The sequence below is a fragment of the Gekko japonicus genome, unplaced genomic scaffold (assembly GCF_001447785.1).
Source record: "Gekko japonicus isolate JY-2015 unplaced genomic scaffold, Gekko_japonicus_V1.1 scaffold2149, whole genome shotgun sequence".
NCBI classification, from domain to species: domain Eukaryota; kingdom Metazoa; phylum Chordata; class Lepidosauria; order Squamata; family Gekkonidae; genus Gekko; species Gekko japonicus.
In genome coordinates, this window is record NW_015169240.1 from 258,478 (window position 1) to 275,710 (window position 17,233).

Here is a 17,233-nt window from a genome sequence, read left to right on the forward strand (position 1 = left end):
CCGCCGGCCCTGCTCCCCTGTCGCAGCTTCTGTCACGCGTCTCGGGCCGGGGCTCTCGCCCCCGCGCCCGAGCGCGTCCTGCGGTCATCTCGTGCAGCCGGGCATCTTCTGGGGAGGTTCGGCGTTGGGGCGCTGCCTCCCTCTCCCGGTCTTCGGCGCTGGCGTCGGCCGGTAGGTCAGGGTGTGGGGAGTTCCTCGGGGCGTCATTGTTAAAAGTATATGCTTTTGTGTGAGTGTTTGTCTGTTTTGGCAGGTCACTGCGTGGTGTGGCTCTCTGACTCTCACAGTTTAAAATTTTGGCTCTTTTTGTCGAACTTGTTAGCCACCCCTGCAATAGGGTTTACTTCCAGAAAAGAAATAATGCAAAGGATTACAACCTGGTAAAGTACTGATTTCTGAAATGAACTCCTAAATCAGTTTACATATCTACAATAGCTGTATATAGCTGTTGATTCCACAGGTTCTCTTTTCATTAATATTGTATGGTTAGACATGTAAAAAGGTAAAGGCACCATTTTCCCACTTATCTTTTTTCATTCTCCCTAGTTACAAAAATGGAAACTCTACTTCTCCTGTGTCACAACCCACTGTGCACTGGTGCTTTCAGCACTCTTCTACCAAATCAATGTCACTTTTGGAATTGGAGCCAGGCTGGAAGACAAATACTTCAAGCAAAGGAATGTAGTTAGAAAGTGGGCATAGCTAAGATATCCTAACATTTCATTTTTGTTTAAAAGAAGACCCCTGTTTTAGACAATAAAGAATAGTAGTCAGACCTGAACAGAAGGACTCATGTATGAGAACCCCCAAGCCACATCTAATCTAGCCCTTCATTTAAGTGATTAAAAATTGTTTCCTGCTTTTTTATGAGGTCAAGTAACAGCTGGGCTAGAAAATGGTTTGGATAATGCACCCAACCCAGCACTGCAGCCTTAATCCAAATCAGGCTTCTCACAGGCAGTTTTATGAAAATTAAAGACACTGAGAAGACTCAGATCCTCACCACCAATGTTCCCTCTAAGCTGTGGAGTCTTGTGAGCAAAAATTCTACTTTGTGAGCTACTGGCATTAAAATTGTGATTCAGCAATTTGGCTACTGCATAAATTAGTTTGCTCTGGAGCCATCTTTCCTGAGCTAAGACAAAAATGTGTGAGCTAGAGGCTAAAAAACTGTGAGCTAGCTTACACTAACTCAGCTTAGAGGGAACACTGCTCACCACAGCCCTCTTCAGTCTCATCTGGTTTGTGCCTAAATTTGTCTGACTGTGTGTTACTGATTACAGTGTATCCCTTCTGCAGAGATGCCTTTGGTCAAAGCAAAATGTTTTTCTCTGCCTCAGTAGCAGCAGTGCTTATCACCCTTATGAGGGAGGGGAAATCACATTCTTCTCCTCACTAGTCTCTGCTTCTCTGACTCTAGGTTCACTTCCCCCCTCCTTGATTAGTTGCTTCACTCTGTTTCACTTATCCTGTCCATCTTCTTGCCTGCCTGCCCCCAGCTTTTTCAAAGGTTGCCAATTTCCAGGTGGTGGCTGCCGACTTCCCACTATTACAACTGATCTCCATGTGACAGAGATCAGTTCACCTGGAAAAAATGGCTGCTGTGGGAGGTGGACACTGTGGCATTATTTTATTTATTTATATTTACATTTATATCCAGCCCTCCCTGCTATTCGGCAGGCTCTGAAGTCCCTCCCCTCCTCAAACCTTGCCCCCCTCAGACTCCATTCCCAAATTCTCCAGGTATTTTCCAATCTGGAGCAGGCAAACCTTGCCTTTTCCCTGCCCACCCATCTGACCCATCCTCCCACCTACCTGTCACTTTGTCCACCAGCCTAGTCCTCCCTCTTCCCTGCTGCTGGTCTGATCTCTTTTCCGCTCTCACCAGTGCTGTGAAGTACAGAGATAAGCAGGTGTGTGGGGAAAGCAAGGTGGAGTAAGCTTTAGCTCTCCCCATCTTACCTGCTCTTAATAGTTGTCTCTCATTTTGTGTTACCACAACAATCCAGTATTGACTCCAATCTCTTTTCTCTCTCTCTCTTGTAATATCAATGCACGCACAGACATCATTGGAAATATTTTTGGGGTGGGCAGGGGTCTCCTCCATTTTGTCCCTGTGTCTGTAGAACCCCAAACTGTAGTCAGAGCTGGCTTCATTTTGTGTTGTTGTAGGTTTTTAAAAAATATGGGCCATCATTAGCTAGTATATTTAAGGGTTCCCATACACTCATGAAAAAGCTACATTTCTCGTGAAGGAAAGAAGTACAAAGGCCATTATAACCCAATTTTTAAACTTGTTAGCCGCCCTGAGCCACTGGGTAGGGCAGGATAAAAATCTCAAAAATAAATAAATAAATAAATAAATAAATAAATAAATAAAAATAAAGTAAAAGTGAAAATAAACAGCATGGTTGCAAAGCTGCCTGAGTCTTCAAACTAATTTATAAAAGAAAGGTTAGGTTAAATTTACTAATGACATTAACATTATTTCTCTGCAGTACATGTTTTATGTAGGCAAATACGTTAGAGACTGCTGTTACAATAATTTTTATCAGGGTAATTATTTCCACTCATTCTCAGTCTGCCCTATTTATTAAAATTACAGGGTTGAAAGAAACACCTAATTTCCTGAATTTATTTGCAAAGTACCTACACCTTGCTTATACTTTAAAAATAAACTCACCCCATCTAGTAAAGCTAACGTTCTGCAGGGATATCTTTTCTCTGATTAATAATTCACAATATTTTATTATTCAAGAATCTGTGGTGTTAGGTGAATGTATTTTCTTTTTAAAAAATATTTTTTATTTTATAAATTTTCCATATAATATTGCATACAGATATAAATCTTGTTGAAAATCAACATCGATAATACAGATCTCTACAACAAGGTAATAAGGTGGGGGGCACCCTGCCTAGTATGGTGGTTGGAACAACGGCGGCGGCCGCGGCAACGGCGGAGGCGGAAGCAAGACATCGACTCCAGTATGGCGAGGCGGCAGCAACGGAGACGGCAGACGAGCAGGCAAAATGCGACCAGAGGGGCGATCCCTGGTGGCCAAGAGGTGAACACCGAGCGACTGCCGAGCGACACCGAGTGACTGCCGTCAAGAAAAGGCGCGTGATGACGTCGAATGCTGGCACAGCGGAGCCGTTAAGGACATTGCTGGCCCGGAGGAAGGCGTGAGTCGCGCGCCTCAGGGAAAAATGAGATCTGCCATCTGAGTGCCGAGCCGACCCCCCGCCAGAGAGACTACCAATAATAACAACACGGAAGAAGACCTGGAGACCCGAGCCAAGAAACAACTCCAACCACCACTATAGGGGTGCTGGTAGGTAGTCCCACCCCTACATATGTGGCCCTAGTTAGGGAAATAAATGGTGATTAGCACCGACCTGTAAGCCGCTCAGAGACCCCTGGAAGGGGGTTTGAGCGGGATATAAAGTCTAATGAAATAAATAAAATAAATAAATAAAGGTGAGATGGCTTTTTTGCCTTTGAATCCACTAGCTTTTTTTTTTTTTTTGCGAAGTCCAGGTAAGTCTCCAATTGCTTTTACTTCATAGATTCATATTTTTATCATTATCTGCTCAAAATTAGTGGCATAGTTGTGTCTGAAGAAAGAAAACTTATGCTGCTTATTCACTTCTTGGGAGTAGAAGGACAATTTTTTACATATTTCCTCTTGCTGATGGTAAATATGAGACTGCTCTTACTGCACTGAAGGATTTTTTTGTGCTCAGAGTTAATGTGGTAATCATCGTAAATTTCATCAGTGTGAACAGGAGATAGATGAGTCAACTTTACAATATATTGCTCTTTTGAGAGACTTAACTGGCCCCTGTGAGTTTGGAGCATTAGCTGATGAAATGATTAAAGACCAGCTGGTTGAAAAGACAAATATGCCTCACATGAAAGAATGGTTGCTTTTATAACCAAGATACTCTTTGGAGAAAGCTATATTTCAAACTGAGGAAGCTTTGAATGAAATTAAGATGATAAATTTGGGCACCAGATATACAGTACAAAATGTGGACGTGTTGCAGAAAGCTCTAATACTAGGTTACCATTCCCCAGTGGTGTTGGGGAAACCCTTGATTTTCAGGGCTTCAGCCCACAGCTGGCCAGCTGGGAAGCCTCACTACCAAACATGGATGTCACAGAAGCAATGATGCAAGGGCAAGTTATATTGCATAAAGAGAGTAGAGCTCTTACAGCATTTATTATATATGATGGATTGTTTCAATGTAAACATTCTCGATATGGGTTGGCTTTGGCCCCTGCTGCTTTTCAATGGATTATGTCTTTGGTACTTAAGGGCCAGAAGGGAGTTCAGTGTTATTTAGATGATATTCTTTTATTTGGAAAGACCCCTGAAGAACATGAGATAAATTTACAGTTAGTGCAGCAGGGCTGAATCTTAACATGGAAAAATGAAAATTTAGGCAGACAGGATTTTCCTTTTTGAGGGATATATTGTCTCCTCAGATGGGTTAAAACCTGATTTAGATCATGTTGAAGTAGGATTGCCAGGTCCCATCCCCCCAGTCACCGACATCAGATCAAGGGTAGGTTTGCCAGATCCAGGTTGGGAAACTCCTGGAGATTTGGGGATGGAGCCTGGGGAGGACAGGGACATCAGCTGGATACATTGCCACATTCTCCAAAGCATTCATTTTCTCCAGGAGAATGGATCTCTGTAGTCTGAAGATGACCTGCAATTCCAGGGGATCCCCAGGTGCCACCTGGAGGAGGACATCCCTATGTTGAAGCAATTGTACAGGTACCTGCTCCAATTGACTTACAAGGCTTGCATTCTTTTTTGGGGTTGACTTCTTGGTATATTAAGTTTATCCCTAATTATGCTTCAGTTATTGAACCACTTAAAGAGTTATTACATGGAAGTACACATTTTGTGTGGTCACCTGTGGCTCAGGCTAGCTATGATACCGTAAAAGATCTTATTGTTCATAATCCAGCTTTGGCATTTTTCAATCCAACATTGCCTATAATTGTGACAACTGATGCTTCTGAATATGGAGTTGGAGCTGTGTTTACTCAGCTTCATGAGGGTAAGGTAGAAAGGGCGGTCACATTTGTATCAAGAACACTTATTCAAGCTGAGAGGAAGTATTCTGTTGTTGAAAAGGAAGCACGTGCAAGTGTTTGGGCCACAGAAAAGTGAAGAGCTTATTTGTGGCTCCATGCATTTAAATTACATGCTGATCACAATCCCCTGACAATGCTGTTGACATCAAAGGATTGGAAAGTGCAGGGAATCAAATTACTAGATGGTCAGCATGATTGCTTTCTTTTACTTATGAGATGCAGTACAAGCCAGGAACAGAAAATGTGACAGCTGATTGTCTCAGCTACCTTTGCTATCATCAGACTTCTTGTCAGAAGAGACTGTAGAAGCTGTTGGATTCCTCACTGGTATCCTAGTTGCAGTTGCACAGGAGAAATTCCAATTTGCATGATTAGCATGCTCAATCCATCAGAAATTAAGGGGATTTTTTATTACTAAATGGCCTAATAGCATAAAGGGAATTGATTCAGAGTTGTTGCCTTACTTTAGAATGTGTGATGAGCTTTCATTACAACATGGTTGTATTTTACAAGGTACACAATGACTATTTGTTCCAGAAGAGTTGCAGCCTATTTTTTACACCTGACCCATGATACACATCAAGAAATTGTACAGAATAAATGACAATTGTGGAATTTGTATTGGTGGCCTGGGATGGATTCTCAAGTGGAAGCAGCCATTAAGGCTTGTGTCACGTGTCAGTTACATGACAAGACAGCAGTAACACATCCAGCACCACTGTAGCCAGTCCCACTTCCACATTCTGCATGGGAAAAGGTTGCAATTGATATTGTGGGACCTTTTGATATTGCCCCCACAAGCTACTGACAAGACCTACTGAAAACTACAGCCAAAAACGTAAATGCTATCTCTGGCCACTTATAATCTACTAAGGTAATATCATGACAACATTAACCTAACAATGGTGCCCAATTTACTTCTTTGGAGTTTGAAACTTTTCTTGCTGTAGGTGTACGGTTTTATTTAAGAGCACTGTTGTTATGGGAAGAGGTTATACAAGTCAGATGTAGGAAGTAGGAGTGAGTGCAGCTGTAGGAATACATTTTAACTTGGCTGAGACCTTAATAACAGATTTTGGCATTTGACTTGGGAGGCATTCATTATTAAACAGATGTAATAGAATCTTATTTCTTTATCCCTCACAATCTTTTGGGTAGGTCATTATACCCATTTTACAGACAAGACAAACAGACAGAATGAGAGAGAGCTTGCTCAAAACCTGTGAGTAGTGATTTGAATTGAATCCACTGGCTTTAAATAATTTCCCTAAGAATGTTAGAACATCCATTTGATTGGTTGTGGGTTTTTTTCAGAACCACTTCAAGGCTTGCATTCTTTCAGTATCAATGGATTTTTTGAGAGGTGGGGTCGATGCCCCATGTTCTCCTAACTTCTTGTTCAGCTCCATGAAACCCCTATGGCCAGAGAAGTGAGATGGGAGAGGGTTTCACTTAATACTCACCTTCCTCCTACTCGTCAGGAACAAAGGCTTGACATGTTCTCATAGGCCTGCTTTGTTCCTCTTATAAACACCTTTTCCTATTCTACACAGGCATAACAGAATGCCTTGGCTCCTCCCGGGGGTGAGCCTCTCTTCTTGAACAACCTACCTCAATTTGACCTACTGGACCTTCCTCCTAAGTGTCAACAGCTGTGGCATCTGTTTCAAGTTTGCCAGCCAGCTGTATATACCATGTTGGATGCTAAAGAGCTCCCAAGCCTACTTGTGGCCTTAAGCCATGTTTTGGGCCTGACCAGCTGCCTGTCTGGTGGTGACAGGCCCCTAGAGATGGGCATGAACCACAATTTTTCGATTTGGTTCATGGTTGTGGCTGAACCACGAACCCATATGAACTGGGAGGTTAGTTCGCAAACTGACCAGGTTTATATCAGTTAGTAAGCCATTTAAAGTTTAAAGCCCTGCTTTCTGCTCCCTGTGGCTTTTCACGGAGAGCAGAAAGGAGGGGGTTCTAAACAGCTGAATGGGGGGACCCTTGCTTAAATTACTGTTTTCTGCTCCCCACAGAAAGCAGGGGTTTCCAAACAGCTGAGGGACCGGGACCGCTAATCAGCTGTTTGGTTTAAATGCCTCCAAGCCATTTAAACTCTGCTTTCTGCTCCCCGTGGTCCCCACCGCTCAGCTGTTTGGAAATCTCTACTTTCTGCTCTCACCTTTTCATGAAAAGCCACAGGAAGTAGCTGCTTTCTGCTCTTCACAAACTGCCACAAATTGCACCAAAATTTGTGGAAGGTCGTGGCAGTTCTTCAGTTCACAAACATCACTTCATGAACCACAAACCAGTCAAAATTCATGACAGACTTTAGTACATCAGCTCATTCATTCCCATTCCTATCCCTAATCCATCCTACCTGGCTCTGCCTCAGATGGAGGTGGAATTGGGATGTTACAGAGCCTGCGGTCCGATCTATCCCCCAAGGAAATCCCAGAGACCACTGCTGATCCGAAGCAGCAGCTGCCATTCACCAAGGCCATCTCCACCACCTGGGGAAGTCACCTTTTTGGTTGGGGCTATGGTGCATGGGTCTATAACCCATGCTGTTCTCCTAAACTAAAGCAGTTACATATCCATGAAGTTGGTATTTGCCCAACTAGGGAGAAAATAGAGAGAACCTTCTAATAACAGTTTTCACATCAAAGGCAAGAAAAAGAAAGAGAAGATTCTCAGTAAGTCCAATTAATTCAAACTGCAGTATTCAAAAACAAACAAGACAATTCAGTTTTTTACCCCAATCTTATTCATTCTCTTGTTCGATTTTAGTGCACTGCATTCTGGTCATGCTTTGAACTATGATGAATAAGTAAAATAGAAACCTCTTTCTTTATAAATGTTTAACTGTAGCTTCAGAGTTACACCTGACTATACCAGATACTTAATCTAAATATTACTCAATTTAACAGACTTATAGAGCAATCCTAAAGAGGTTTACTCTGAATCCAACTTAGGTCTATACAGTGGAGCTTACTCCCAGGAAAGAATTCTTAAAATTGCACTGTTGATCCCCTTAGGTCTTCTTTAATAATTCTTTAAACCAAATTCTAATGTGATAAAGATTAATTCTGTATTCCATTAACTCTGTATTGCATGGATTTCAAATTAGATTTGAATGTGTAACAGTGAATACAAAATTGCAAATACATATGTATACAGACACAGTGACAAGTTTACTCATGGTTTTTCAAGCCATCGGTAAAATCTTAGCAGCCCACATTCATTCAGCACAGTCCACAAAAAGCACAAGCTGATTGTCTATGACTAGAATCTTTACCTGGAAGTGTACTCTTGGTTCAGACCTATAAATAAAGGCATGCAATTCACAGAATTATGGAACTGTGTGTCCTCACATTAGGGACTAAGGGTAGATGGACATTCTTATGTCTACCAGCCATCTAGTTCCCTAATAGGCACTCTCTCTGAGTTGGCAGAAGTACTACAAGATGGAGACCCCTAGACTGATCTTTCTGGGGGACTTCAATATTCATTATGAGGGCACCCTGTCAGGCCTGGCCCAGGACATACAGCTTCTTTGACTACCTTGGGTCTCTCCCAAGTCATGACTAGCCCAACACCTGAAAGAAGTCATGCCTTGGACTTAATCTTTTTCATTGAACCTTTGAGGGCAGGTTTAGTTTCAGAGCTGGCAACTCACCCTGAACCATGGTCTGACCACTACCTACTTAAAACCAAAGTGAATGTGCCTCCAACACATGCATGGGGTGGGGGGTAAAATGGCCCACCGACTAAAACTCATGAATCCTACTGGATTCCAGAATGTTCTGGGGGGGCGGGTTAGGATTCCAAACATGTACTGTGTTGAGACTGCAGTAGAAGCACAGAAGCTGTTGACTCCCTGAAGCTGTTGACAAGGTTGCCCCTCTTCGACCTCTCCCACCCTTGGGATGAAACCCAATCCCCTGGTTTACCACAGAGCTCGGTGATCTGAAAAGGGTTGGGAAACATCAAAATTGTACTGAATCTGACAAATCATGCTATAGAGCACATTGTAAGTCTTATGAAATGGTGGTGATGGCAGCAAAGAAAGGTTACTTATCTATTAGTATAGCATCACCTAGTTCATATGTCCAGCTCAATTATTCAAGATAGCTCAGCATCTGCTGATGCCTAAATCTTAGTCTTTACTGCCCCAGGCACAGACAATTAGCTTTTGTCAAGTGTTTTGCTTATAAAGTATCAAGAATATGCACTGACCTGGATGTCACCTGTAGCATAGGTACACCAGAAGAATAGCCTAATACACTGCCTGGCCAATTTATAGATCATTTTAACCCCATTTCCATAATGGATCTGAGGGCCACCACTTGTACCCTGGACCCTCACCCATCCTGGCTGCTAAAATAATGTAATAACCATATCAACAAACCTTTAGCATCTCTCCTTATATATAATTGAGTAGTGGTCCCACAACGTTCTATGCACTCCAAAATTAGTTGGCTCCGTGATGTCTCAATCACAAGGTGTCTCTATCCATTGGCTGTGTTGCCTGAGTTCTCTCCCACTCACTGCAGCCTAGGCGACTCTTCTCTGATTGGCCCAGCGTTTCAAGGTCATTTGCATATGGAAGCTGACTGGACTTCACTCCATTCCGCACCTCAAACTCCCCCCTCCCGCGAGACAGTTGGAACTGTCAGTTGCATATGGGACCTGCTGTATTCTGAGGTAAAATATGTCCTCACTCACAACACATCACTTTCCCTTCAAGAGAAACAAACCCAATAACACAATCATGCCACACCACAAAAAAGACAGATCACACCACAAGCAGAATACCACAAGGCAAAAAATGATAGGAAAAGGTGCCAGCAGTCTGGGCTTCAGAACATGGTGGGGGCTGCTGGTGGGGGAGGGAGATGGAAAGCTGATCAATGAGGGGGAAATGTAGGTTGATGCTTGGCTGGGAAGTAGATAGGTTTGCCAATTCCAGATGGGAAAATCCTGGAGATTTGAGAGATGGAGTCTGGAGAGGGTGAGGTTTGAGGAGTGGGGCCTCAGACAGGTACAGTGCAATAGACTCTGCCCTCCAAACCAGACATTCCGTAATGGGGAACCACTGTTGCCAATCTCCAGGTGGGAGCTGGAGATCACTCAGAATTGCAACTGCTCTCCAGATGGCATTGATCCATTCCCCTGGAGAAAATGGTAGACTCTGTGTCCTTATACCCTGCTTAGGTTGCAATGGCAAATTGATTCTGAGTGCCCACGGCCTTGGCACTCTCCCAGAGCCTCTTCCTAGTGCTCATTGTATTTATTTCCACAATGGGCCTTATTCCTAGTCTATTATAAATCAGTCAGGACAGCTTCCCTTAGCCACTCAAAGTGGCAGTTATCCATCCACTACTTTAAAAAGCCAGCCCTACAGAACAATGATGTGGCCAATGATTGCCCAGCCTCTAATCTACCCTTTCTGGCCAAAGTGATTGATAGCAGCAGCAGACCAAGTCTTCTTGGATACCCCATCTCCCCTAGATCCTTTTCAGTCCAGCTTCAAGCCAGGCTATGCAACACAGACAGCACTGCTAGCTTTAGTTGATGACCTCCATCTGAGTGTGGACAAAGGCCATGCCTCTATGTTGCTCTTATTGGAGTTATCTGCAGCCTTTGATCTTGCTGAGATGGTTGGAGACAGAAGTAGGTATGAGAGGATGTGCCTTGAACTGGTTCAAATCATTCTTCATAGATGAAGCTCAAAAGTTTGCTATTGGAAGCCAGTTGTCACCAGTGTGGGACTTGTCTTGTGGGTTTCCACAGTGTGCAATTCTATCCCCCATGTTTTCCAATATCTATGTAAAGCTTTTGAGTCAAAGCAGTCACAGTTTTAGGGGTTGGCTGACATCAATATGCTGATGATACTCATTTCTATATATCTTTATCCAAATCTCCTGGTAATATGGTAGAAGTCCTAAATACTCTGGCTGCTGTAATTAACTGGGTAAAAGTGAACAAATTGAAACTAAACCCTCAAAATACACAGGTAATACTGGGTAGGAAGGTGGAAGTCTTGAAGGACATTGTTCTCCCCACTTTTGATGGACTGCAACTGATCCTTGCTGACTTAGTTAAAAGCCTAGGAATTATACTGGATCCAACTTTATTACTGGATAAGTAACATAGCTCCAAAAAAGGCTTTCTTCCAACTCAGCCTAACCCATAAGATGGCCCTTACCTTGATATGGCTGATCTAGCCACCTGGCTCCATGCTACAGTAATATCAAGACTAGACTACTGTAATGAACTGTACATTGGTCTCCCATTAAAATCAACTCGGAAACTCCAAGTGGTACAGAATGCCACAGCTCAGCTATTGGCACTAGATGGAGCACACATATTACTCCCATTCTGCAGTCAGTTAATCGGCTGCCTATTTGTTAGTGGACTCAATTTAAGGTACTGGCTATCACATACAAAGCCCTTCACGGCTCTGGTCCCTCTTATCTGTGGGACCGCTTCTCCCCCTATACTCTGCTATGACAACTTTGCTCATCTAAACAGGGGCTTCTGCAGGTGCCAACCTGCAAATGGCCCAAATCAACAACTGCCAGTGCATGTCCTTTCTTTTTAAGGAATGGCCTCCCCAAAGAGGTCAGGAAGGCTTTGACTCTCCTGGCTTTCCACAAACTATGCAAAACTGAATTTTTGAAGAGGGCCTTTTGCACTGGTAAGAGGATTGCACAGTACAAAAATTGTTTACAAATTTATTTGGATAAATGATTAGGGACTCTGTGTGTGTGTTTGTGTATACGTGTGTGTGTGGAGTTTGTAAGCCACTCTGAGACTCCAAGTGAAGGGCGGGATATAAATCCAATCTCCTCTTCTTCTTCTTATGCTATGCTTACGCCTGGCTGCTGCCATGTCAAGGTACATGACCATCTTATGGGTTAGGCTGAGGTGGCAGAAAGCCTTTTTTGAAGCTGCATTAACTTGTTTTTCCAGTAGTGAAGTTGGATCCAGTATAATTCAACAGCTTTTAATTGAGGGCGATTCTGCATTGTTTTTCCCTCCGTTGTTTTACCAAACCCATATTGGAACAGAAATCCCCCCCTGCACTGCATGCTGCTTTCACTTTCTTTGATCATTGGATTTGATGGTACCCTCTACACTGCATGCCATTTTCACTTTCTTTGATCATCAGGTTTTATGGTACCTTCTGCATAGATTTATGGCCATTCAAGGGTGACTTCGTAGTCAGTACAGCGTTGCCCCGGGGTATTTGAATGTGGTTTTGAGCTGCACCATTTACTCAGTGTGGAAAAGTTGTGGAGCGAATGCCAGATGAAGAATTGCCTTGTGTCAACAAGGGCCAGTTGTATTCCATCTAAAATGGGGAGAACAATGTCCTTCGAGGCTTCCACCTTCCTACTTAGCAATACCTCTGCCTTTTAAGGGTTTAGTTTCAATCTGTTCACTTTCAGCCAGTCAATCACAGCAGCAAGACATAAGTATTAACAGCCTGTTAATACTTATGCTACTCTTCCATTTTTCTGGTTGGTTCCAGACTTCTATAATCCTAGTACATTGAATATCCCATTTTGTTGATTATACTGACTCACTATGTGCAATCTGCCTTGAGTCCCTGTGTGAAAGGCAGACTATAAATAATGTAAATAAATAGATAAAATTTAGGTCTTAATAATCCCATCACTGAGACATTCAGTTTGAGAGTTTAAGATGTCATACCATACCAAGTTTTAAGAAGATTATATACAAGTAGCACAATATAGCCAACATTAAGCATTTTTACATCCCATTAGTTCTCTCACATAGAACTCAGTAGAACTAACTGTGCTCACCTTTGGCTGGATCAGGTCTATAGTGAAAATAGACTCATGTAGCTCTATGTACATTTGAACTATGTGATCTTGAAAAAATGGAGTGAGTTGTCATGGGGAAAGCATCAAGACATGCTTATCATGCCTTTTTTAAAAAATAATAAAATCCCATACAAAGGAATGCATTAAAATTGGCAAAGATATTAAAGTCTTACCAGGAATGGACTCCAGCAAATGCAAGAGACACACATTATAGCCAAGAGCTGAATGATCATTTCAAAATGATGAGATCTGCCTTGTCTATGTTGACTCTTAAATTTGACCCTCAAAAGTGTAATTCCCGTCACAGCATTGCACAAGAATGAAATACCAAGGGCCAATAAACCCAAGCATGAAAAAAGTAGGAGGTAAAATCTGTCTTCCCAGTCTTCAACATGTTCTGTTTTATAGAAACACCAGGTCCTTGATGCCTGAATTTGGTAGGCTTTCAACCTAAATATAGGTAGCAAAGCTATGAAAATAGCAAAAAGGCATACAATAGTCAAAATCATTTTTACATGTTTAGAAGTCATTTTTGTTGAATGAAATATTGGCTTTGTGACTCCTATGCAGCGTTCAACAGCCATCACACTGCCCAAAAAAAGGGGACATAGTCCAAAAAACACCATACAGATGCCAAAAATGCTACAGAGAACATTTGACTGATTAAATCGGATCCAGTCTTTGTCAGATATATATACAAATACTGCAATGGTTCCAGTGATGAGATGACCCAGCAAGTCTGTGATAACCAAGCCACTAGCAAAAAGCAAAAAAGAGGCTTTTGATTTCTGTCTAAACCTCTGATAAGCCTTCATAAGAATTGCTATTGCAAGTGTGTTAGATAAAATTCCCACTGTCATAAAAATTACAGAAAAAAATACAGAAATCTTCTTTTCTGTGCGACACGTTGTGTTGGAAAATATACCATTTCCAGCCAACACCGATGATTTTGAACTGTTCATTGTCAGAAAGGTAAACTCAGCAGTCAAAAAATTTCAGTAGTCAGGCGATCATCAGGCATCTGCAACACATTTTTTAAAGGTTGTTTAGAAGACATATGACTGAAACACCAAAGTTTTTATGACATCAAATCTGCACAGCTATTTTGGAGTTCAATGTAGCACAATATTTTACAGCAGTAAGCATCTCTGTATAACAGTAAAAAGTTAATACTGCACTCCTACACACATTTATAAAGCTTTTTCATCATGTAATTCCATTTCATAATGTATCTTTTAGCACTAAAAATGTCAAGATTTGAAATGCTTAAAACAAACCCAAGAAATACATATAAAATAACAGAATTGTTGTATCACCATAAAAGGTCGTTTCATTTCCAGAAATAATGTTCTGATACATCTGAAATTGCTGTCATCTTTCAGCTAAATAATTAAACCTACACAGTAAATCTATTCAAAACCATTCCTCTGCAGTGACATCTGAATGCTTTTGAATTGAATTGCCTGGTTTCTGTCTACTCTATTCTGTCTTTGCTATATTCTGCCTAATCCTTATACTAATAGCCAAAATGTACGGATACTTATTTCTGCCAACAGAGGGCTCACTCTCCCCCAACAGCTTTTCCTACATAGGAATTGGATTTGTAGAAAAATCCAAAAACTAAAAAAATCCCTTCAGGGACAGTTGAATTCCCCCCAAAACCTTTTGAAATGGCCTCTGCAGGGATCCACTTCAAGCATCAACGGTGAGAGATGGTGAGAGATTAGAATGTTCGGGGGAGAGGCTTCTAACTGGCTCTGTCAATAAAAGGGTGGCTTTCTAGGCCTATTTTGGCCTTTCAGGGAGGGAGGGAGGGAGCCTTGGGGCCAGGCCTCACAAGAGTTGCCAGTGCCAGGCTGGGGGATTCCTAGAGATTTTCTGGTGGACTCTAAGGAGGGCTGGGTTTGGGAAGGGAGAGGCCTCAGCTGGGTATACTGCCACAGAGTCCACCCTCCAAAGCAGACCTCTGCTGTCTAGAGTCCAGTTGTAATTCTGGGGGGTCTCCAGGTCCCATTTGGAGGTTGGGAACTCTAGGCCTGGCAATAGTCTAGGGTTGCCAGGACCCCCCTGATTTGCATGACTCACCTAGCCTCGGCTGCTTGCTACCGTTCATCAGCAGCCACCCTATGAAAGCCAGTGAGGTGCAGCAGTTAGAGCTTCAAAGTAGGGTCTGCAAGACCCAGGTTCAGATCCCCATCTTCCAGTGGAAGCTGACTGCATGAATGTGGACCAGTCACATAATTCAGCCTAACCAACCTCACAGAGTTGTTGTGCAGATAAAAAGGAGGGAATAATGAAAGCTGCTTTGGTCCCCACTGTGGAGAAAGACTGCAATTTTCCTAGGTAGAGGCTGAGGGGGTGGAGATGGAAAGCAGAAGACAGAGAGGCAGATAAAGGTAGGTTGGCTGTTGGGTGGAAAGGAAATAGGGTTGCTAATTCCAGGTTGGGAAATCCCTCCAGGGTGAAGCCTGGAGAGGGTGGGATTTGAGGAGGGGAGGAACTTCGGACTGGTGTAATGCCATAGACTCCACCCTCCAGCCATTTCCTCCATGAGAACCACGGGTGAGGACTGGAGATCACCCAGAATTACAACTGTTGTCCAGGCGACAGAGATCAGTTCCCCTGGATAAAATGGCTGTTTTGGAGGGTTGAGTTTATGACATCATACCCTGCTGAGGCTGCTTGCCTCCCTAAGCCTCACTGTCCCAAGGCTCCACCCCCAAATCTCCAGGAATTTCCCAAACTGGAGCTGGCAGCCCTAAGGTGAATTGATCTCTGTAGCTGGGAGATCCATTGTGATTCCCAGAGCGCTGCCACTGCTGCTGTGGGGGGAGAGGAAACAGGTGGGTGGCTGGGAGCACTGCAACCACTGCTGCTGCTGCTCTGCGGAGTGTGAGAGGAAGCAGGCAGGAAGCTGGGAGAGTGATGGGGGCAGAAAGAAAGAATGATGGGGTGGAGGCAGAAAGAAAGAGAAAGAGTGATGAAGGGGGGAAGCAGAAAAACAAAGAGAAAGATGACAGGTCAGAAAGAGAGAGGAAGTCATATACATGCAGGAGAAATAGAAAGTAAGAAAAGCGGGGCAGAGGGGAGAAATAGTGTGAGAGAGGTAGGGGGTGAGGAGAGGAAGAAAAGGTGTGACGAATGAGATAACCATCCGGCAAGTTTCTTGCGAGTCTCCACTTGTATATATCTAATTCTTCCAGAATCTTTGCATTTTCCTAATGGAATTTGATCATGCAAGTAAAGTCTTTTTCTACAACTTAAAATATTAGCCCTAAACAAGTCTGAAATGCTCACAGTGCTATTAGCATGAGCAGTCAGGGAATGAAGATAATACTAGGACCATATAGAGAAGTAAAATGTGGAAGTCTTAGACATTGTTATGAGTTTGGCTGTTTCAGTAAGAATGAATAGACTTATGCTCTTGCCTAATAAACTTGAATAAAAGTATATCAAAAAGTCTTTTATAAGTCTTAATGGTCTGGAAGCTCTCCGAACAATGGCATGAGAGACCTTTCAGAATCTTTTTTATAAAATGAATTTGGACATACACTCTGGGCTAGCCTGACCATATAGGTGATATAGGTGGTTGTGTAGGACACCAAGCTTTCAGGGGTGCAAAATTAGACAGAAGTGAATGTCTATATTTATTTTTACATTATTTGTTTTGAATGCCATGTAAATAAAGGTAAAACTTCATACTTATTCTTTCATTTATTGAGTGTGGTTGGGGAACACCAAATTCATAGTTTGCCTAAGGCACTGAAAATCCTTTGGCCAGCTCTGCACATACTGAAGTAGATAGAATATTTTGTAGCTTTGAATTTTGCTGGAAAAACTTAGGTTTTGTGAAAACTTAATGCAAGAGCAATAGTTTTGTTGCCTGCATTTGTTTAATTTTACTATGCCATGTCTGTAGATTTGTAAAAGCAGTGTAACAAAGAACATAAATCTCCAGCACTCTCAGCCAAAGGAAACTAAACTCAGTGTTGCCTCTGAACATATTACATAGAGAAGTGCATTTAGAAAAGGTATTTATTCAATAATATCCTGGTTTTCTCTTCCATTTGTATGTAAAGCAGTTTTTAGAACACTGTTCTCCCCTCCTCCATTTTCTCACAACAGCCCTGTGAGGTAGGCCAGGCTGAGAGTTTGTCACAAGCCCAAGTTTCCCTGGCAGAAGTGGGGATTCAAGCCTAGGTTGTCCAGGGCCCTTGTCCGCCACTCTGTACACTATACCACACTAGCTCACACTGAGGAAAGATTAATAATATTG

The 17,233-nt window shown here is 42.5% G+C and overlaps 1 protein-coding gene across 1 annotated transcript in view; it reads right to left on the reverse strand.

Annotated features, from left to right (window-relative positions):
* The window catches only part of PTGFR (prostaglandin F receptor (FP)), a 38,890-nt gene extending 24,971 nt beyond the window's left edge, over positions 1-13,919 (reverse strand). The window contains exon 1 of the mRNA XM_015416464.1: positions 13,131-13,919. Coding sequence (XP_015271950.1) covers positions 13,131-13,919 — 789 coding nt within the window. The remainder of the gene's footprint in view (positions 1-13,130) is intronic.
* Between the last annotated feature and the right edge of the window lie 3,314 nt (positions 13,920-17,233).